Here is a 22,738-nt window from a genome sequence, read left to right on the forward strand (position 1 = left end):
TAAGGCAGTTTTTTCTTACCACTGTAACTTTTGCTGCTTTGCTAAAGTGCTCATGATGGATAGGCCGGATCTTTGTAACATCACAATAAGTAAGGTCTTTTACCTGCTTTTTGTAACATAACAATGACTAAGGTCTTTTTACCTGCTCTTTTGTAATGTTAACAGACAAAGAGTAAGGTATTTTACCTGCTTCTTGTAAAGTGTCTCGAGATAACACTTGTTATGAGTTGACGCTATACAAATAAAAGTTGATTGATTGATTGATACGCATAAACCAAATGAGCCAGAACATAATTTCTATATTTCAAGAATCTTGGTTTGAAGTTGTGGATGAACTTCAAGCTCCAGTGGGGAACTTGAGGTTTGTGTTGATTTCGGTGCCCGCTGTGGACAAATGAGGGAGATGTATTTTTCCCCCTCATCTTGTGTTACTTCTGCTTTATCACAAAAAAAACAACTCTTTCAGCTTTCTTTTTAATGTCTAATATGCAACTCTTGTTACTCTTTGGCCTGGAAAAATGTAAAAAGGCTGTTTTAGCAGCTTGCTGTTAAGTAGGGTCAGGCTGACAACAAAACTGCGGCAGGCAGGGGCGAATCAATCTTCCCTCTAATGATCTGATTTGCTTGATTTGTTTTGGCTTGTTTAGATTCAAAATCAAAGCATCATTGATTTGAAAAAGTGACCTTCTTACCCATAACATTTTCAATTAAATGAAAAGCTTCATTAATCTCCTATTAAGCATGTTCAAGGCACTCAAAAAAAAGAAAAGATTTAACTGCATAACATTTTTCCAGCAAGCTTTCAGGGTTCAAGAGTTCAGTCATTAATTTGTCTTAACAGAAAAATTTCCCATTAACATCGCAATGATTTTCATTCTGCTCAAAAGAAAAGAAAAACAGAAACTGTATTCAAAATCTTTTTGCTCATCACTGATATAATCTGTAGAACTGGGGTTTTGAATGGGCATGGTCAAGTCGTGATGGCCTCTAATTTCCCCCATACACAGTCTTTACAAAACTACCAGATGAAAACATTTTTCTGAGCATCAAATTTCAGAGACAGAAAAAATGATGTTCTTATGTTCTTTAAGATTTAAACTATTTGGGACGGAACAGAATGAAGAAGTCTTGAAGAAGAAGGCAATTACAAAATGCAAAAGAAAAAGATCAACAAGAATAAAGGCAAATGTAGAATTAAGCTGACAACAATAGTTCCAAAAGTACAGTCACCTTTAGATATGACCCTCTATTTTCGAATGACCAGAAGGGCGCCATCTGAGGATCTAAGGTTGTGAGATGGCTCATAGGGGGTCAGCATTTCAGAAATGTAATTTGGGGAAAGACCAAGATGAACTTTAGTAAAATTTTAACATCAATTCTAAAAGTGACAGGGAGCCAGTGGAGGGAAGTGATCATAGGAGTGATTCGATGTTGTTTTTTAAAACCAGTAGGAAGCCTATAGCTGCTGTGTTCTAGACCAGTCAGAGGCGGGAGAGGAATTTAACCAGGAGGTATCATTCGTGCAGATATGTACAACCAGACGTCTCATGGAGGATGGGAGTTAGCGTAACAGCGCAGGGAGATCAACTGGACTATGACTTCAGAGTAGCAGTGTGTGGCAGCGATGAAGAGGCGGGCGTGCCTGATTATGGAGTTACCCCCTCAATTAATGTTATTGGAGTAAACAGGGGGATCAAGAAAAGATGCTTGATGACTATCAGGATCCAGCTGTATGTACTGCAGATGCTCAGCCGCCCTGGGAAGTCTGAGCATGGCCCCCTTCAAAATCTTCCAACGTGTGGAGGAGGTTGCCAGGAGGTTGGTTGTCGATGCGGCTGACCAGTTGGGCGACAGGCCTCTCCATTGCTGGCAGCTTCCAGCGGTGTGAAAGTCAAGATGTCGGTTATGGCTGCTCCCAGAGACGGAGCTGAAGCGGGCTGAGCCGAAGTAGAGCCTCGGGAGAGGCTGACTTGTCAGAGCCCTTTTTACAACTGCGGACAACCACCTTGGCCCGGGATTACCGGTGGTTTGTTGAGGAGCAGAAGGATGGCCGTGGGCGCGCGACACGGTCCCAGAGAGCTGTGTCCCGGAGAAACGTTGTAGGCCACATCCATGAAGCTAGACAGGAGTGAATCTTTCTTTCTCAAGTCATCGGCCAGCGGTAAGGTATCCTCAATCAGCGATCTTTCTGTTTGCTCTTTTGAGTAAAGAATCTGCCTCAAAAGGACGCACTAAGCATTGCGGTGGTGGTTAGCTTAGCCACCGGGCTAAAGGTTTTGTCACCTAGCTTGCTACATGGATTTTCAGTAGTTGTGGGCTAGTAGTAGTTGCTTTGCTTTCAGGCTTTTGTAGTTAATTTTGCTTTAAAACAGGTGGTTCATAATAGTGATAAAAAGCACAATTAAGAGCGTCCAGCTAGCCTAGCCACATGGCTAAAGACAACAGGAATGTAGTGAGACAGGGCTGGCAAAGCGTCTATAAATAGTTCATGCACAGACAATAAGTTAAGCAGTTGTGTTAAGTTTCAGGCCAACTTCAGTACAAATAACACACCAACAATGATTAACTCACCCTTAAATGTTTGTCAAATGTGGTTTTGTACATTTAAAATGCAACGTGTGTACCATGTGTGCATTGCATTTGCATTTGTTTATGTGAATGTAGTTATTAGTTTGCGCTCACCACTGGCTGTAACTGTGTGCCGGGCATCATGGCGTTGGCGAGCTGCATCTGCTGTGCCAGCATGGCCATGTTTTTCTGCTGGATGAGGTTGTTCCTACCATTGATCTCCAGCTGCGTCTTTAGGTGGGGAGGAGGGTGCAGGTACTTACAGTTCTCTCTGGAGCAGCGGCCCTGAGAGAGATGGGGGGGGGGGGGGGGGGGGGGGTTGGAGGAGACAAGGAAGGGCAAGGAGGATAGAAAGAGGCAAATTAAAAGAGTGTTTCTGTCAACTGCTGCCTAATGTAAAGAAGTAATGAGCCTTGACTTGGGTTGCTGCCCTCCCATTTAGCGGGCGCTGACCTAACATCCCTGACATCTGGGCCTGCCACTGGGTTTATTGTGAAGAAGACTGATCAGATATGCTTTCCCCCCCCCCCATGCTACCCTCCCCTATTTTCTGAGGGTCCATCGGGAGACAAATTAGCTTCGAGAGCTGAGATAAAGAGGATTAGCAAGTCTATCTGCTTCTGCTAGCAGAGGGTTACACGCAGAGAAAAAGAAAAAGGAAACAGGGAATAACACACTAAATAATGATATGGATACTTTTAATTATCCAATCTGACAGTTATCATTTTTCTTGGTAAACACATTAATTAATAGGTCTGGAAAAGTTTTAAAACTCTTTAAATTGCTTGTTGAATCAGACAATTAAATACGGAAATGCTTTTTCATATTGAATGAGAAAAAGAAAAGAAGCAAATCCTTACTTTTAAGAATCTGGAACGAGATAATGTTTGATATTTTTTGAGTGAAAATGGCTTAACAAATTTGTAGTTTATCAAAATACCAGCAGATTAACTTTCCTGTTGATCAAATAATCCATAATTATGAAACTATCCACCTTAGTTCAATGTACTGTATAGCAGCATTGATAGGTAAACAGAAGAGGCTCAAGTCACAGAAGGTTGCTTACTTTGCTTAGTGTTTGCTTTAAAAAAGAAAAGCAGAAAATCTCAGAAAAACAGTTGGAATGTTCCTTCCTATACGTTAACTTTTGCTCTCTCCAAAAAGAGGAATTGCTCTCCTCCATCTTGCACGTTGATGCTTGATGTTTTACGACACACAGTGAATCACTATTGATCTCCTACCAATTGAGACAAATTACCTATGTGTCAATATTTTACATCATTTCAGAAACAGACGGGGGGGAACTAGTGCAAAATCGAAACATGATCAGAGACTTCTGTGACAACACACACACACACACACCCACCCACACACACACACACACACACACACACATATCTATATTCTTCTAGTGTCCACAGACTGGGTGTGCACTGTGTTTCTGGGTGCTGCTCCGTGCTGTGTGTGATTATATTCATCCAGCAGCCGGCAGCCCAAGGGGAGAAGGAGGGAATGCAATTTACACTCTCATAATGCCTACTCCGCTGAACACTCCCCACTGGATGGGTGTAATATTTTAGATATTTCCTCCACTTTCTTTACTCTCCTTCTTTTTCTATATTCTTTTCCTTCTGCCTCAGTCCCCCCCCCCCCCCCCCCCCCCCCCATGCATCCCAGTCTGTAATCTGTGAGTGTGAACATGTGTGCAGAAACGTAAATACTGCCCTCGCTCTTTCTTCTTCTCTCGCCTCAATCATGCCCTCCATCAAAATGCACCCTTTATATGAATCTATTTCCACAGGATGGGTAGACCAACCCTGCAGAAACTCCACACTACCACCTCCCATGGGGAATTTGAGGTTGGCTGTCATGCTGGTGCTTATCTCAGTGCGATTACCTACTGCCCACTGCGGCCCACCATGACACCTGCTTTCACAGCCTAACACATTCACTCTCCCACTCTTCCTTTTTTTCCTCCCACCTCCCTCCTTTCCCCTGCTTACATCGCGCTCTATCTCTCCATCTCCGTATCCTCCGTGCAGGCTGTTCTGCCTAGATACAGCAGGAAAAAGGTACTCTGCATTGGAGAGCGGCAGAATGTCAAGAGTTCTTGCAGCATTTTCATTGGTCGAGAGCTGAGAGTGGTAGAAGTCCCAGTCGGTAGGTCGGCCTCGAGGCACGCATTAACAATGCTCCCAGTCTAGCTCTTCCCTGTGTTGCTGCGACTATTGATCAGCACTAATTGGCTAATGTCTTTTGATTTACAAGGCAAATTCCCGCCGGGTGACTAGACTCTAGTATGTCAACTCCAGCCGTGTCTCTGTGTGTGTCTGAGTCTTTTTCTGTGTGTGTGTGCACTCTGTGTGTGTGTGATTAACTGCGACAATGCAGTCTTTCATTACAACAAATCCCCTAAATAATTTTTGAGAGAAATCTTAATAATTATTTTTCAATGAACTAATTAATATCAAATGACCACAGTGTGTGTGACTCATTGGCTGCCCACTGAATAAGCATTCTTTTAAAACATTATTTTGCCTACATTGGTTTCAAAGCTTTCCCAGCTTGTGTTGGTTTCCTAGATTGCAGCTTTACTGTTTTAGTTTCATCTCAACACTTTCATCATTCTGTTTTTTTGACCAAAGCACTTTGAAATCCACTCTAAACTCCTTGCAAAGCCATAAACAGCAGACAGATGAAGTCAGTGGCTAGCTTGTAGCACACTTAACATTAATCAGCTTAATAGGCTGGTATTTCCCTGAGAAGTGAGTAGAAGCAAACAAGAATCTAAAGAGTGTCATACAGAATTTAAATGTATCCAGTTTCAAGAAAGTAATTCCTTATTAGTGCTTTTATCACTGGTGGTTGATGCAAAAAATAAACTGTTCAAACAAGTTTAGCCTATTATCTTAAGAAGTGATAATATACCAGGGTTTACGATTTGGTTCAACTGCCCTGTGGCCAGAAGTCTGTCATTGCAGGTTAAAAAAATAGCGGAGTCGAACTCTTCCTGACATTTATAATATGTCAAGTTATTTTGAGGAGGATCAGCTGCAATATTTATGTGACGAAATGACATTTTCAAAATACAGTGCGCGTTAAGGAAATGCTCCTCCAATCCTATGATAAATCCCACGACCTTCTTTAGGAAACCACGATTAGCATCAAACTGAAGAATACTTTGTGGTGGATGAATAAATGTTTGGCAGCTGAATCAGCAGACTGAATATTATAACCTTGAAATCTACTAACAGCAAAGCTGGAGGGGAGAGTTCAAAAGTCTGGAAGGGGAAACGAACACAACATTATGATAGATGAACTAAAGTTTAGTTTAACAATGTTTCTTTTTGATGGATTTAGTCCTCTCATTTTCTGAGGGCAAGGTCAGTGTCTTTATTGATTATGTAGAGGCTCGATAAGCCGTAGTTGTAGAGTAACATGTTGCAAAATGTTGCTCTGGAATCACTTTAATGATTTGTAAACTGTCTGATGTTTATTATAGTGAATATGTTTGTGTAGAAGTACAGCAGATTATTTTGTTCTTTTAAAATGGACACTGCTGAGAAAAAAAACAGCATGTTTAACTTCACCTATTCTTCAAAAACAGCTGTTTGATCAGTTGCCACATGATTGTCAGTTTGCCTAAATTTAGACGTTATTAATAGGCAACAGCTAGATAGACTTTTAGAAATAAAGCAGTCAACTGATGCTGATTTAGAAGAAAAATCTGGTAAGATTTTACAAACAAAGCTAAGTTCAAACCACTCAGTGTGGTTGTGTTTAGGCACAGAAGCATATTAGGTTAAAGAAAGTTAAGAAAAATATCAAGTTCTGGGTTATTAATAAATATGTACACTAGCTATGTTACAAACATAATACATAAGTTAGTACATATAACCTTTTGAGCATACATATGTAACTTTAAATGAAGTTTACTTATTTTAAGAAGTCAACACTGATCATCAGTTTCACTTGAGGATTGAACCCCAGTAGCCTTGAAGACAGTCTTCTGTTAACTTTTCAATTCAATAACCTCTGAATGCCAATATCAAACCTTTAATATAGAGGAGGCATCCCCCGACAAAGCTGGACAATAACCTTCAGCTTTACTTGTTGGACCATCGACCAAGCTGAGGTATTTGATGACCTGAATGTGAGAACAGGCTGTAACACATTAAAGTATAATCATTAGGATGACGGAAAATCCTTATTATCATGCCTGCAACAATGATGATTTACCGCATTGTATTTTATCAGCTCAATCAAAAAAGGTCAGCACTTTAACTAAGCCCTACCGCTTCGTTTTCACCAGTAGCCCCCATTAATCTGTTGCTGTGCCCAATTCAGTCCTGCCGGAGCCTGATGTCCCTCCACACCCGACACTCCCAGTGATGCTAATGTCCTAGCTTCTCTCCTGCCTGCCTGTCTAAACAGTGTCAGAACAGGTTAATCGTGATGCTGTCTGATCCAAAGCAGTGCTCCCTCTGGCTACACTGCACAACTACAAGACACATTGAGTTGACTCTTTTCCACCTTCACCTGTCTGCGAGTCCTCCGCTGAGACTCTAATATGCTAACAATCTACAAGCATCTGTCTCTCACGCACAATGCTGATTGCTCTACTCTTTTGGTCAGGTTGCTGCCTTGACTAGTTGTTGTTTTTCTCCCCGCATGCTGTTTGCAATAATATTCTATGATTCCGTCTGAAACAATCTTCAAACATGTCTTGATTTAACAGCCTTTACATGGAGTTGTCTCATCACTAAATGTAGGTGTTTCTGTGGCAAAGCACAGTTTCTCTTTTAATAAGGGAGCAATTGAAAGAAAGTGAACCAGCTGTCACAGTCGCACTCTTCTTTAAGTGTGTGTGTGTGTGTGTGTGTGTGTGTGTGTGTGTGTGTGTGTGTGTGTGTGTGTGTGTGTGTCTGTCTGTCTGTGTGTACATGCTGGAAAAATAGAGGATTCTGCATTCACAGTATAAATCACCTTGGCCTCATTACACCACATATCTTTCAGCCATATTTTTGCTCCTACACTTGCATGCACATAAATACAGTGCAGACAGACACACACCAACTTTGACTTCTTTTTAGAATAAAAAAAAAGCTTTCAAGTTGCAAAATGTTATTGGTGATTATGAATTAGTAATACAGAATAAAAATCTCAGGTGCCTGCCTGTACAGCATGTACACACATACAGTACAGAAACACACAGACATGCTGCCCCGCAGAATCCTTGATTACAAGTTTACGTCAACAAGACTGTCCACCGAAACAACAGTTAGTTAGTTAGTTAGTTAGTTAGTTTCTTGACACAACACATTTCAAAGCTGCTCTAATCAATATCCTTTGACAATGTGAACGGGGTACGTCTAAGTTTTATAGTTTGAGGCTTATGAGAGTGGACAAGATTATGAATTCTCCTAAAAGCTAGCCTGGGACAGGGTTCGCAAATGAGCCATAGCTAGAAACCAGTATGCAATGCATGGAGTCTACTTTATATTTTACATATATATTAAACTTTGTTCAATGTGTCTCTGTTAAAATAAAATGATCAGACCACTGTTTGGCAGAGAACATTTTGCAATCTTTTGTGTAACTGATATAAGGTTGCTTTGCTGAGCAGATCCCAATAATATAAATTTGACTCTTTGCTTAAGAAATGGTTTGGTAAAATTTTAACTTACCAAAAAAAATCGTAAATGGGGGTCATCATTTTAATTGATGTTATAAGTCCATCTTTATGTTTCTTCCTCCCTGTAGGCCTAACTTTGTGTATTTTGTCTAATCACTGTGATAAGAAGTATACGAATTATTTCTCAGTCAAAAAAGTACAATTTCTGACAAACTAAGGGTCAAGCATTTGGGTCACATTTTTATGAAGTTACTTGCTATACATATGTGTTTGTTTGTGTGTGTGTGTGTGTGTGTGTGTGTGTGTGTGTGTGTGTGTGTGTGTGTGTGTGTGTGTGTGTGTGTGTGTGTGTGTGTGTGTGTGCGTGTGTATCTGTGTGCGTTTTTTTTGTGTGGACCAAGATCAAAAGCTCAAACTGTCTGTATTATTGGTTGCCTGTGGTACTTTGGCGGCTCTCTGAAAGATGTGTCTGTGGAATCGCAGAGAATAAAACTTGGCAGAATTCATCTCACGGACGAGCAACAGAGACAAAAACAAGAACAGAAGAAGAGGAAGGCAGAGAGTCAGAGGGAGGTACGAAAAAGCAGAAAGAAGGGGATAGACTGACATAGAGAGAGGGGTGGGTGCTTTCTTCTTATTAATATTAATCAAAGCAGTCTCCTTTTAGAGATTTCGCCAGTTTCTTTTGCTGGCAGATATCTCCATCGTCTGAAGGTTGACTGGAACGTTGCATTTCTGCATGTTCACTCCTGTAATCACCCATTGATTCTAAATTGATCTTTTAATCTGCCCATCCAGAATGCCTCATTCCAATTTAACTACACATAATCCAACAGCCTCTGATCTTTTCCGCATTCTCCCGCTCTGATAACGCTGTGTCTGAGCTCCCCTCAGACTGCTGCTGCTGAAACTGTGAACACCGTGACCAGTGTGACAACTGTAGAGCTCAAGTCTGCACAGCCACTGTCCCACACCCTTGTGCATTATTAACGCTGTCCCAATGGCACCGCCTCTCCCTTCTGCTCCCAAAGACGGGCATCAATCAAGAAAGTGTTGTGTGGATGAGGTGCTGTGAGGAGAATACACAAGCATATAAGAACTTACACACACAGGTAGGGGCATGTGCTTTCTTGACCAAAGGCTCCTGTTGGCAAGCATACGCCAGGCAAATTATGACATCAGACACAGCACAAAGAACGGCCTGTCTGAGGACTGAGAATGCTGCCAGACTGCCCAATGCACACACACACACACACACACACACACACACTCATTAACACAGCAGATTTTGAAGCAATACACTCCAGCTGCAGACTGCTGGCCTATTCGGCAACATATTAGGAAGGAAACCTGGGGACAAACATGTTTTTTCTTTGAATTAAAAGACAAAAACATCCTGTGTTCTTTGTCTTCTCTTTCTCCGTGTCGCTTGTGTGCCACCGCTAATACTAGTCTATATAAGTCTCATTATCTCTTTCCAATCATTTATCAAATCTGGCACACCCCTGGTGCGTTAGTATAATAGCCTGGATCAGTTAATGGCCTTGAAACCTCATTTAACTGGGCAGAGGGATAAGCCTTTGAGACAACGGTAAGGGTAGATATGTGGAATATGTGGGAGAATCAAAATAAGGGACAGAGATGACTAAAGAAGGCTAGTTAGGACTATAACTGGAACACAACAGCCGTTGTGTTTACCAAAAAAAAAAAATTGGTGATCCCAGGATGGGAGATGGTCTATGTCTCAAACGATGCAGAGTAGGCTGAAAGCTTTTAGCGGTTGTGCTCAATTAGCTAAAACACCAATAACAGCCCCCAAATGCATTACTTAGTCTGTCTGGCGGTTTCCACAGGATCCGTGTACATATAGTTCACCTCCAATGTGGATTTGCTCTGTCCAATGGCGCGTGCCTTATACCTCACTGGGTCCGTTACCAAAGCGGAGCACATCCATGAGCAGCTAGACTCGCAGGTGCGCAAGATGACAGGAGACAAACAACAGGTTACTTTGTCTTTCTGAGGATGATTTGCGGTTCATTTAGGGCCAGTTTTGACGTAATGCTGATAAAGTGGTGGGATACATGATCGGGAGTCTATATATTTTGTTAGATTTTGAAATAGACTGGATCCTCTATGCGTTAGCTTGTCTGACTTCCTGTCCGGGTCGATCTGCTCTGTTCAACACGAGGCATGCTTGTCGCATGCTTGTATGCTCTGTGAAAAATAGGCACGTACAATAGCTAGAGCGGACAAGACTAGAGCGGGAACAAGCAGCGGAGTGCAGGACATGGACATAATGCGGCTCACTCAGATCTTGAGAAACTGCCAGTGAAATTGTGTTAGCATGTTTTTTTTTGTGGGGGAAGGTACATAATCTGTAGCATAGAAAGCTAATAACCCCCTAACCCTTTTTGCAGCATTCTGCCACTGTCATGCTGAGTGGATACTTGGTTGTTAATCTACTTTGATGCAATGGCTGAAATTTCTGGCTTGAGAGTTCCATGTTTGACTCGTTTTTTTTTTTTTTTCACGTTTTATTTGAGAAAAGAAAATGACTAGAGGCAGCCACAATCTGTGGAACATCATTAACTCCCTCACCTGATATCTGAGAATTCTGCAGACAAGACCCACTCTGTTCACATGTGAGCTCAACATGACATTATACAGACTTTGTACTAGGGGAGCAGGCAGGCTCAAGTAGACACTAGAGGAACTGTCGTCTTTTGCACTCCTGCATTGGCTTCAATTTAAAAAAAATGTAGTTTGCTGCTTGGAAAATGCATCACAGAGTACAGGCCTGTATACCATGTGATCATTAGACCCTCTTGGGGTGGATTAATCCGTCACACCTTTTGTTGCTACCTGCCTTGCCAGTGAACTCCCCTGTGGTCAGAAAAAGTCGGCATTAGCATTGGGGAAATAAGGTCGGTGGTGGCACATAAAGGGATTCAACATAATGTCAAAGTCACCAAGTCAGGAGCCGAGCGTCCGTTTCATCTTTGCTCACTGTGCTCTTTTCTCTGACCTGGCTGCGGTCATTTAGCCCGGTCTTGTAAAAATCAGCTCGAAAGAGAGGATTAAAATAGTTCCAATGAAAAACGCCTGTACAGCATCTCTCCCTCTCTCTTTCCATTTCTCTGGAGGGTGCAGAAAAGGGGGTTGTCCAGCCTCCTATGGGGAACGCCATAGTAGAATTGTGCACGGCAAAGTCTCTAATTAGCTTTGTTCACATCAGGTCTACAGCACTATCTCCCTTAAGACAGACAAACACACACATTCACCAGCGTACATTCATTCAAACACACACGTACACTTTGAGACCGAGGCAACCCCACAGCCCTTGAGATGTGGCCCTTCTTCTCCATTTCTCTTTCAATTAACCCTCTTCCTCCATCCCTCATCGGTTCATCTTTTTTCATTTCTGCCTTCATCTCTCCTCTCTCAGCCGAAGCGTTCTCTATTCACAATCTCTAAACTTTGGTCTAATTCAGTTTTATCTCCCATTCACTGTGCCAGAGGAGAGCAGACCCATTAAAACAGCCTTAATGGAAGACTGGTGCACAGGCACACAGGACTCAACAGCTTTTAGGCCTAATTATATTCTGCCTATCTTCGTAACACTCATTCTGCTGATATATCGGCCTCTCTGGCTTCTAGGGAGTAGACCTCTTTTTTTTTTTGCTAAATCTAAACCTCCCATCATATTTCGTATCTCCATCTTCCCCTATTTTCAATCCTCCTCAGATTGCTTCACAACTGATATCAGTAAGTGTTCATCAAGTGTTTTTTTAAGATCTTTTTTTTATTATTCTTGTTTTCGCTTGAATCCCTATTTGAAGACAGACACAGGAGATGAAAAAGGAAAAGAAAAGGAGAATAAGTTGTAAGGTAAGGTAAGGTAAGGTAACTTTATTTGTACCTGTAGGTAGATTAGGTTTGCAGCGAGTGAGTCGGCCTCCTTTTACACACAGACGACAGCACAGAACAAAACATGATAAAGTGAATGAACAAAAGCTGGCAAAGAGAGGCAGCTGCCTTTGCTTTGTGCTGTGATCTTCAACAGCTACACTAAAGCAAAAACAAAAGACAAGAAAATAAAGCTGCTGAAAACAGGCGGGGCCCTCTGCTTGAGAAAACTCTGTGAGTGGACACAATCAGCGAACATAGACACAGTGGCACATCAATTGTGAATTTGCCCTCTAGTTGAAAAAAAAAAAGATGAAGTATCAAATGACAACATTGCCTCTGGACTCCTGATGAAACGAGTCAGGATCAGATGCAGCCGAGTCAGAGGGCCGGAATGTTCTATTCTACGTCTGATGAGTCATGAGGGACGTGGCAGATAATCGCCAGACCACACCCTGAAGCTTTCAACAAACACCGAGAGAAAACTGAGAAATATCTGTCAGACACAAGTAGAGACATCTTTTTTTTTGGTTCAAATAGAAGACTGCACACACACACACACACACACACACACACTCCTATTCTCCTCCAATGAAGAGTGTCACTGTACTGGCATCAGCAGCGAGTGTCATTGCCTCGAGGTTAAAGCAGATAAGCGAGGATTAGCATTCATTACTCCATAAAGTGATGATACCCCCCTCCGCAAGCACACACACGGACACACACACACACACACACACACACACACACACACACACACACACACACACACACACACACACACACTGCTGATGTACAGTCACACTCCAGGCTCACACGCATACACAAAATAAGGCGAATTGCCATATTTCCTCTAGCTGCAGCTTCTCCTTTTGAAAGACTAACTGTCAAAGCTTAATACAAAAAGAAATACAGTTATCCTTTGTATCACCAACAACTGAAGAGCAAGAGAATCCTCAAACTGAAGCCCTGGGTATTCATAATGAGTTCTAGCAAACTGTGTGAAACAAAGAAAACTGATTTAAAAAAATGATTAAAAAAGTCTTGTGTGTCGAAGTTATATTATGTTGTATGTGATAAAACATCTTTTCATCGATTGTTTTTTAATGCTTGGGTTATATGTTTTTACTCCAAAGTCACATGACAAACAATAACCTCAGTCAGCGCAGTCAAATAACTATTTTTCCCCCTGGACCTTTGCTACACCACCTTAATGGACCATTCAGCAGTCGACATGCCCTGCTCCCACTCAGAGACACACACGAGAGAGTGAAAGTGTGTGAAAAAGAGACAAAAAGACAAAAGAGAAAAAGACACTTAGACAGAGTCATTTAGGTTCAGGACATGTTTTGTTAAAGCGATATATCATGCAGAAAACCTGACACTGTGTGACTTAATTCCCTCCCTCGGTGGACACACACACACACACACACACACACACACACACACACACACACACACACACACACACACACATACACACACACACACACAGTCACCCCTTCCCTCTCCGCGTAGCGCCTTCCGGCTGCAAACTCATCCACATCGATCCACATTGATCAAAGTTGGCTTGTACCACTTTAGGGAAGGGGGGGTAATACTGAGCAGGGGGAACATAACCTTCTTAAGCCTCCCTCATAATGGACTCATCCGTTGTCAGAGATGCCACATAAGTAGAGATGTATATCAAAGAAGCTGTAATCTAATTAAAAAAGCATAAAGGTCAGATAAATGTGAACAAATTGAAGTTGCACTGAAGCTTAAATGATTAGTTCTGCACGCACAATAAGGATCTGACTGTAATCTCCATGTCATTACGATCACATATTCTGTGATATGTAGTCCCGTCTAGACTTCAAACATCAGCATGAAAGCTGCAGTGAGAGACAGCGAGGTGACAGACAGCACGCTGTCTAGAGACCCAACACGACACAGCTGCTGTATCTATCTCTGATGGCTGAGTCTGATACCGCTGTAATCCACTTAAAGCCTTTTGAAGAATCACAACGTCCGACAGCAAGCCCTGCAACATGGGCTATAACAATAAGGGGATATTACAGACATTCCTCAATCTCCTGACGACACGACATGCCTGTTCACTTCCACCCCTCTTATTACTCTCTCTCCATCCACACACCACCCATCTATCTGCTGTTCTCTCCTCTCCATCTGTCCATCACCATCCATGTTACACCATTTGATGTCTATGAGCTGTCGATCACTCTCTCTCGGTTCCACTTCTTTTCATTGCTGTACTGTCTCCTGTCCTCTCTGGCTTTAATATGCTTTTTGACACCCCCCTCATGTCTGTCTGTCTGTCTGTCTGTCTGTCTCTCTCTCTCTCTCTCTCTCTCTCTCTCTCTCTCTCTCTCTCTCTCTCAGTAAGTAACATATTCTATACCCCATATCTAATGTCATGATCATGACCAAATTGGCCATTGCACAGCCATGAGTGTTTTTGCTGTAAACTACTTGCATGACTTATTCAATCCCTAAATGTTCAGACACCATCAACAATTAGCTCATATTGCCCTATTACCCTTCTAAAACCTTGCACTTGTGGAAAGAAGGCCTGCTTGTTTCCAAAAGTATAGTATGGGAGGTATAGCCTTCAGTTATCAGGCACCTCTTCTTTGGAATCATCTATACCAGTATACTAGGTATAGGAGGCAGACACCCTCCCCACTTTTAAGAGTAAGCTCGTCACTTTATTTCAGATGAAACTTAAAGTTAGGGCTTGCTCAGGCTTAGACCAGCCCCACGTTTAGCTGCTACAGGCTTAGGCTGCCAGATGACTTGAGCCAATGTCTCTCTTTCTCTGTCTCCATCTGTGTGCATTCTAGTCCGATTAATGCATGTCACTTTTTTTGTAACTGTTTTCACTTGTAGCTGTGAGTTTTTAGCGTTACTCAGGCATATATTATGACGACAATAGTTACTAGTGGTAATATAAGTCGTATTTAAACTTGTATTAACACTGCTGCGAAAAGATTGTACAATGGTTATTTCTCTGCTGTCTGTATTTTTGTGTGTCTTTTTGAGTTTCTCTATTCATCTTTCTCTTTCTGCCAATCCCTCTATCCCATTTTCTTGGCTCATCTGGTCATGGCAGACAGCTGTTAGCTAGTGAGTCTTGTGCTGCTCAAGGTTTTTACCTGTTAAAAGGACGCTTCCCTTGCCACTTGTTCTAAGTATCTGCACATGGTAGATTATTGTCAGGGTTCTTTAAAGAGCACGTTCTAGACCTGCTCGGTATTATTATTGAAAACGTTTTATTGTTTGATTGATTGGTTGATGGCTTGCATATTTTAAAGAGAAGAGAAGGGAATTTAAAGGTTATGATGGTGATTCAGAGTCGATGTATCAACTTTTGTAGAAAGAAAACTAAAAGAAGAAGCCCAAGCAAAATGCGGCAAAAACATCCGCTCTATAACGGTCATGAAGGATCGATAATGCATGGAGACAAAGTGCTGCTAAACACTGTGGTTTCTGTTAATTAGCACTTCTCTAATGATCTCTCGCTCTTCTCTCCCCTCCTCCTTTCCTGACTCCCTCGCTTTCTGTGCTTCCCTCCCACTCTTGTTCTTTATTGCACTCTTCCATTAAAAACCCTGTCTTTCTTTAGCTTCATCACTTGTTCATCCCTCTGTCCAAGTGTTTTAATGCTGCCCTCCTAACCAATATTATGTCCCTTAGCAGAGGAAAACAAAAGCTAGAGGGGGTATCTGAGTTCCTTTCATAAGCCTGATAAATATCCCACTCCTGTGTTTGTGGCTGATGGCTCTCATGGATGAGATTTAATGAACCTCTCATCCAACTCTGATTATTTTCTAATTAAAGGAGTGAGTGATGGGGGCATTGAGTAAATTCATGAATGCAAGTTTATAACTGCGGGAGGGAAAATAAAACAACAAACATGCTAATTACAGACGCAGAGACAGATATCATACTCAGTTGAGCCTTGTTTACTGCACTCCCTCAAGAGTGGGGGTCGTTTGGCACAAAGAAGAAATGTTTGCAACTTCTAAACAAATCTAAAATCGAATTATCTTTGTAATCTAAAATATGTATGTATTATGCATATGTATTAAGTGGTGTGAATACTGATATGTTGAATTAATCGAGCTGGACTTCTAAACTTGCATATCTGGGGGAAAATGTTTGGTGACTGTATGCTTGGTAGAGCAGTAGGTGGGCTGCATGGCAGTGCGGTTAGTGCTGTCGTCTCACAGCTAAAAGTTAGAAGTCTGGGTACTTCCTCCCACAGTTCAAATACATGCCCGTTAGGTTAATTGGAGACAAGAAGTACTTTATCGTTGATCACCGGCTACGCTGAAGGCCCCAGATAGCCGGTCATCAATCCCAGTGGTCAGAGGTCATATTGTAAAAAAAAATTGGTATATAAGAACAATTGTTAATAATTCATTATTTACTGCCAACAGAAAATACGTTTTTTTCTATTAACATCATCAAAGGGTTAATACATTTAGATTACATTTAGATACCCTGTCTTTTTTGACTGCAGGAAAAAAAACACTTAGGTACCTTAAGTTCATGCAAACTCCACATAGACATCAAAGACACCAGTTCTGAGTCACCACCATGGTTACCCACAAAGTATGATTAATGCAAAATAACACATCTGTCCTTAGTTACCACCTTGATCATCCAAAGTGCCTCCTGTCTCATTTTTAATTTCTGGATTGCATTACGTCATGATTTGAGAGCTATAATTCCTAGTGGCTTCGAAAGCGGCACCCACATTCATAATCATTTTAAAATCACCAATAAGTAATAACACAGCAGTGAGAGACCTGCCGATCCTCCAACTTCCTGCTAGATGCAGCCGGCAATACCATTAACCAGGCACCGAAGCCACTCTGAAATGATTACCTACCTGAGGTGAATGCTTATGATTCACAGGATCTCTCTGCTCTATTGAGATCCCTGTTATGTGTGTGTGTCACTGTGTGTGTGTGTCACTGTGTGTCGGTCACTGAGTATGGAGTGAGGGCTTGTTTGCTGTTTCCCGTCAATGTGTGTGTTTATGTGTTTAGGGTTGAAAGTGAAGGATTACTCTGTAGAAGTGTAACAGCAGATGCGTCCGAACTCTGAGATCAGATGAAGAGCAGAGGGTCAGTGACAGATAAATAGAAGAGGAGAGAGACAGAAGGAGGACTAACCAGACTTCCACTGTGTCCAAATGACGAAGGAGGAGAAAAAAGCACACGACTGGCGGTCCTGACAGGAATGGATCAAGCCATAACTGATTAGATATTCTGTTCACAACAGCAGGAGCAGCAGGAGCAGCAATAGCAAAGGGATATCACGACTCAGCACGTAGAGATGCTGATATTACCTTCAGACTAGGGACTCTCCAGCCTCGTACAAATACAGAGGCACACATATGGAATGCTTGGAAATCCAGTTATAACTGCAGTTGTGTTTTCAATAAGAGAGTTGCAATTTGAGGAAACATCATGGTTTTGAAGATTAAAATATTGAAATAATAAAAGCTGAAGGATAAATGATTGCATGTTGTAGGTGGGAAGCTATTCCTGAATGCCCTTGTATGTATTTTGGCTCTGATGCCGTTGTGACATGTCTCCATGCTGATGCAGCTTGTTTAAAGATGGATGTGTGTGTGTGTGTTGTGTGTCTATGCTGAGGCAGCATATCCACAGTAGAAATGGTGGCCTCTCTGAGGACAGAGAGACATTTAGAGGAGACGTTCCGAGGGGGTGTGAATAGAGCCTGTCAAAGCTATTAGCTGCTAGCAGTGTGTTCCCTGCTTACTTCATGGCTAAGTGCTAATAAAAGCCACCTTTTATAATGTCCTGTGTAGGCCGAACCAGCTGAGAAATCAGATATGGTATATCTGGTTTAGTAAGGCCCAAAAATATACTCTATAAATGGAAATGCAGAGAGCTAGAAAATAACAGTCAGAGAGAGTACACCCACTTGCTTGCTCCAATGTTTTGGAGCATCTCTTAAACCAGTAACATCACTTTACAAAAACAGCTGATGATACTCCAATATATCCACTTAAACCTGCACTTTACATTAAAAAACAAAGCAAGTCTAAACAAAACACAAGCATGAAAGCTGCTATTACTCCCAAATTTATTGACAACTTGATTTGAAGTCACACTTTTAAACTTTTTAAGGATATAAATGAAGCTTTGCGTTAGTTCATGAAGGACACCAAAGTCATACGCCCCAGCTGTAATCGGCTGACAGCCTGCTAATTGAATTATTGCTTCATATTACTCACTAACCAATCACAGCTCATTCTAACAACAAGGCGGCACATTTAACCACGTCTTCCTTCTCACTGATCCCTGCTACACCAATGCTGCTCACACCGTGCTGCTGCTGGCAAAGCTTTGCCTCCATCACCCCAGCAGCCTCCTTCTTTCTAGCTTTTGGTTCACCCTCTTACATTGGGTTTAGAATTGCACTCCCTGGAAAGCTGTGGTAAGCTGCTCAGCTAACCCTGGACACATCTTTATAACAGTGCATCAGTGCCAAGTTCAACTGTATTTCCATTTTGCAATAAACTGAAAAATCTACGATGACAGTGTTCCTCACTAAAGTTTATCCTGATGTTTCTTTGACTCCTCCATTATTGTAACTCTTATAGGTTGGTTTAATGCTTCTTTTTCACCATTAACAACAGCCTCCAATGTGAACTGCATGAAGTGTAGAGTCTTTCTGGCCTCAGCCCTAAAGTCATCTGGTTAGGCTAACTAGCCCCCACTTTGAGTGAAACACAAAATTTGCATGCTGCAATAGCATAGCGGTGGCTCTTCAAAATGTTGGATGATGTAGGGGACAGTTAATGCTAGAGCTGTTCTGACACTGACATAAAAAGGCCAAACCATTACCATAACCAGTTAGCCTGGAAAAAAAGAACAAGTTTCAGGAAAACTATCGTGTTGAAATAAGAGCTAGCATTAGTTTAAGCTAGCAAAATGTCATTTTTTTAAAATTTCACTAGAATGAAAGGGGCACTCTGTATAAGCTAATACTCAAGTCTTGAGAACTGAGTCTGGAAAGAACAAATTGCAGATCTCTAGTTGATGGAAAATTGCATGTGGGCATCCAGAAATAAAATGACTGCGGGTATGTCTTCTATTAATGTTAATACTGTAGGCTGCTGTGCATGTAAGTAGTGCACAATGTTGTCTACAGTCTCCAAAAAATGCAAATTATTGCTCATCAGTCAACCAATGCCATTAAGGGTTTGGGTGAAAAGGTTTTATCTTCTAAAATCTGGCGATCTTTGGTTGTGATTTATGTAAGAACACCACTGGTCTTCACAGCTGAATTACTTTGAACCTTACTGTTTACACAAAATAGAGGGCAATCCAAAATATAGTTCCCCTCACGTGGTTTAAACAAATTATAGAATATAGAAAGCTTTTATTCTCATTACATAAAATCAAATAATCAGATCATATTAAAAGTCTGTTTACATTAGTAATATGTACAATTGAAGCTAATTCATATGATAATAATACTTTGTAAAATATGACATGTTAAAACACACACAGTTAAATATAACACTGCACTGTTTTGGGATTTTTTAATGTTTGAACCACTAGAGGTGCCTTCCTAAGATTAGGTTTTAAAATCTATTTTGGTAAAGAAAATATGTTATCAGTTTTCAGTCACATGCACACTAGGCAAAATACATTTCAAAAGGTATCTTTTGCTATTTTTGGAGCTCTTATCAACCCTGAGTCAGCATTGTTTATACAGAGCTTATAGTAAAGGGTTGTCAAAGTGGAAGTACAGAATTGGAAACACTGGCTAGTGGCCTCACAGGGCAAAGTGAGGTTTTTTTTTCCGAGAACAATAGAGTTAATACTACTCCAACACAACAACCTAAATCTCTAGTGATGCAGCAAAACGTTTTCACTTGTAAACAGTGCACTCGGATCAAGCCAGTCTAGAGTAAGAAGAAAAAAACTCCTCACACAGACCTCAGTGATACTGCAGACCAAAGTCAAGGCAACACAAAGTAAGCGGTGTCCTACATGGAAGCATGAATCACCTCCTTCTTGTTGGCTGCTTTCCCACAAAGCTTTAGAACGACAAATGTCTTTCTTAAATGTGATGAAAAGCACTGAACAAAAAAAAAGATGAAAATCAGTGTGTGTGAAATGGAAATGAAAGTGTCTGGGATGGAAAAAAAGAGCAGAAAAGAGGAGGAGGGATGGGGTTTGGGGGGGGTCTAGTAGAGACAGATTAACAGGTATTGAGAGAAGAGGATGAGAGCGGAGAGCATGACAGTAGAATACAGATACAGAGCAGATTAGCACTGTTGGAGTACGTTTCCCTTTCAAAGAGTTCTTATCCAATATGCTGCATCCCTCACACACACACACACACCCACAAACTCAGGCACGCACACATGCCTCAACCTGTGTTTTCTACTGCACACTCACCTCGATATATATTGCCTTACCGTTATCTATTCCCTCTGCTCTCTCTCTCTACTCTCATACTCACCCGCTACATGTTTTGGTCTTTTCAAGGACTCTGTTTGCACACCATATATGTAGGTCACCATACATATTGCTCACCTCCTGTTTGAGTGGCTATGTCTGTGCAGTATGAAAATGTACAGCAGTATATGTCTGGCTGCAGATGCACATATGTGAGATGCACTCCCTAGAACTCAGCCATAAATATTGATCCCTTCAGCTACTTTTAACTCACACCCAGAGACAAGTGGTAACAGAAAACATACAGTATATCGAAACATGCTTGATTTGTTAAAACATTCACGTATTAGATTCATTTATTGTTGCTGTTTCAGAAGCTACATTAGTGAATTTACAAACTCTATAAAGTTGTTTGCTCATCTTAAAACATTTAAATCTTATTAATTATTTAGATTCCTCTGAACATTTTGAACAAATACAAATAAATCTTTAATTTTTTCTTTTCAACTATATTGGCTCCTTAGCCTTCACCATGTGTGTGTGTGTGTGAGTTTGATAAGCCATTACACAAAAGACTCAGTAGATACCCAAACTTGGTGTAGACCAGGCTTTCAGGTCCCGGTCCCAAAAGGGGTTGCATTGTATTCAAATGGGGTCCCCTGAAAGTTGTAATTCTAAAAAATAAAATATATCTGTTCATTCTGCCTTTAGAAGCCATTATCCACTTCAGCATGGACCGCTGTGGGCAGTAGCCAATGCTTAATTTGCAGTATCTCTGTCTCTCATCCATGCATCATGCATCAAGCATAATTTACAGCCTTTTAAATACAAGCTTAACTGGCTGTACATATAGTACACAGAGTAAAATAAAATGCTCCCTTTGTGTACAGACCTCATCCAGCCCCAGCCACTATAACATACCTGAAACTGAAAAATAACTATCACATGATTGACATTGTTTTATCCTTCTAGTAAAAAGCTGCATGTGTTTTGGATGAACGGGATCCCTAGAGTTTTGTGAAGTCAACTTGGGTTCCCAAACCAAACAAGGTTGGAACCACTAGTGTAGACCAAAGCAGCACTGATAGCTATCGTTAAATACTTAAAATTTACTCTCAATTTTTTAATGCTAATTTGCATCTAGAGGCATTGTGCTTCTTATGTATGCAACTTAGTAGGGACATAGTAAGCAGCATTATCACTATAATGCCAATACAGGGTGCCCTGTGTTATTGCAATAATAAGTTCACCAATTATCAAGGACATGCTGCATAACAAGCACAATCCTCACCTCTAAGATGTTATGTATAATAAAACCAAAAGGAGTCTGTTAACTTTAATATAAACATATAAAAGACATATGTTTTTATTAAGCACAGACAATAACAGCCAGGCCAGCGACATCCTAAAGCCTCTATAGCTGAGCCCAGTATTTAATGAACACCCCCCCCCCCCCCCCCCCCCCCCCCCAAAGAAACCAACATGACGTACGTTTCAGTTACAGTCAGGCACCAGAAAAAAATGGGTGAGAAAAAAACACTTCAGTTCTGCAACTTTAAAGAGTGTTTGTTGAACTTGTTTTTCAGTATTTTTTCGCTCTTGGTCTTTGTTGAACTGTTTTGTGTTCTGACAACTTCACACTTTCTCTGACAATGAGCCAGCCAAATGAAATCAAACACATTCTTTGTAACAGTAGCTGTGTGATTCACTGAGTACATACAAAGCAGTGGAAAACACTTAACAATGCATGTGACAATTCCAGAAACAAAAGGCAACATTTTCAGAGGCAGATTGTTGAGAATGTGACATATTGTACTGCATTTACAGTTGAGTCAGTTGATCTCTGCTTTACAACAAACTGAATGCTCCAAACAAAAACTTGCAATACGGCAACAACAAGTAAGCCTTATATCGCTTCCTTATTTCTGTCACTTCAGTACCATACCGTATAAGATGTCAATGTGTAGATCAGGCTAAAACAAACTCATACATTGTACGAGTACGACTGGGAGAATATTCCACCGCCAATTTCATACAGTACATGTCATTTAAGCTGGAGTTCTAGGCAACGAAACCACTCAAAATAAATTGTTGTAGGTTTAGATGTCTGTGTAGGTTCTCAGTCCTCCAGGTCATGGTAAATTTGAAGCTTGATCCGAAGGCAACTGGACTTGTT

At 41.1% G+C, this 22,738-nt stretch overlaps 1 protein-coding gene across 12 annotated transcripts in view; it reads right to left on the bottom strand.

Moving 5' to 3' along the window:
• The window catches only part of LOC132980586 (muscleblind-like protein 1), a 66,354-nt gene that overhangs the window by 17,798 nt on the left and 25,818 nt on the right, over positions 1-22,738 (bottom strand). For all 12 annotated transcript variants that reach the window (XM_061046792.1, XM_061046797.1, XM_061046795.1 and 9 more), the window contains exon 3: positions 2,683-2,853. In XM_061046792.1, coding sequence (XP_060902775.1) covers positions 2,683-2,853 — 171 coding nt within the window. The remainder of the gene's footprint in view (positions 1-2,682; positions 2,854-22,738) is intronic.

Source organism: Labrus mixtus, chromosome 9, assembly GCF_963584025.1.
Source record: "Labrus mixtus chromosome 9, fLabMix1.1, whole genome shotgun sequence".
Taxonomy (NCBI): domain Eukaryota; kingdom Metazoa; phylum Chordata; class Actinopteri; order Labriformes; family Labridae; genus Labrus; species Labrus mixtus.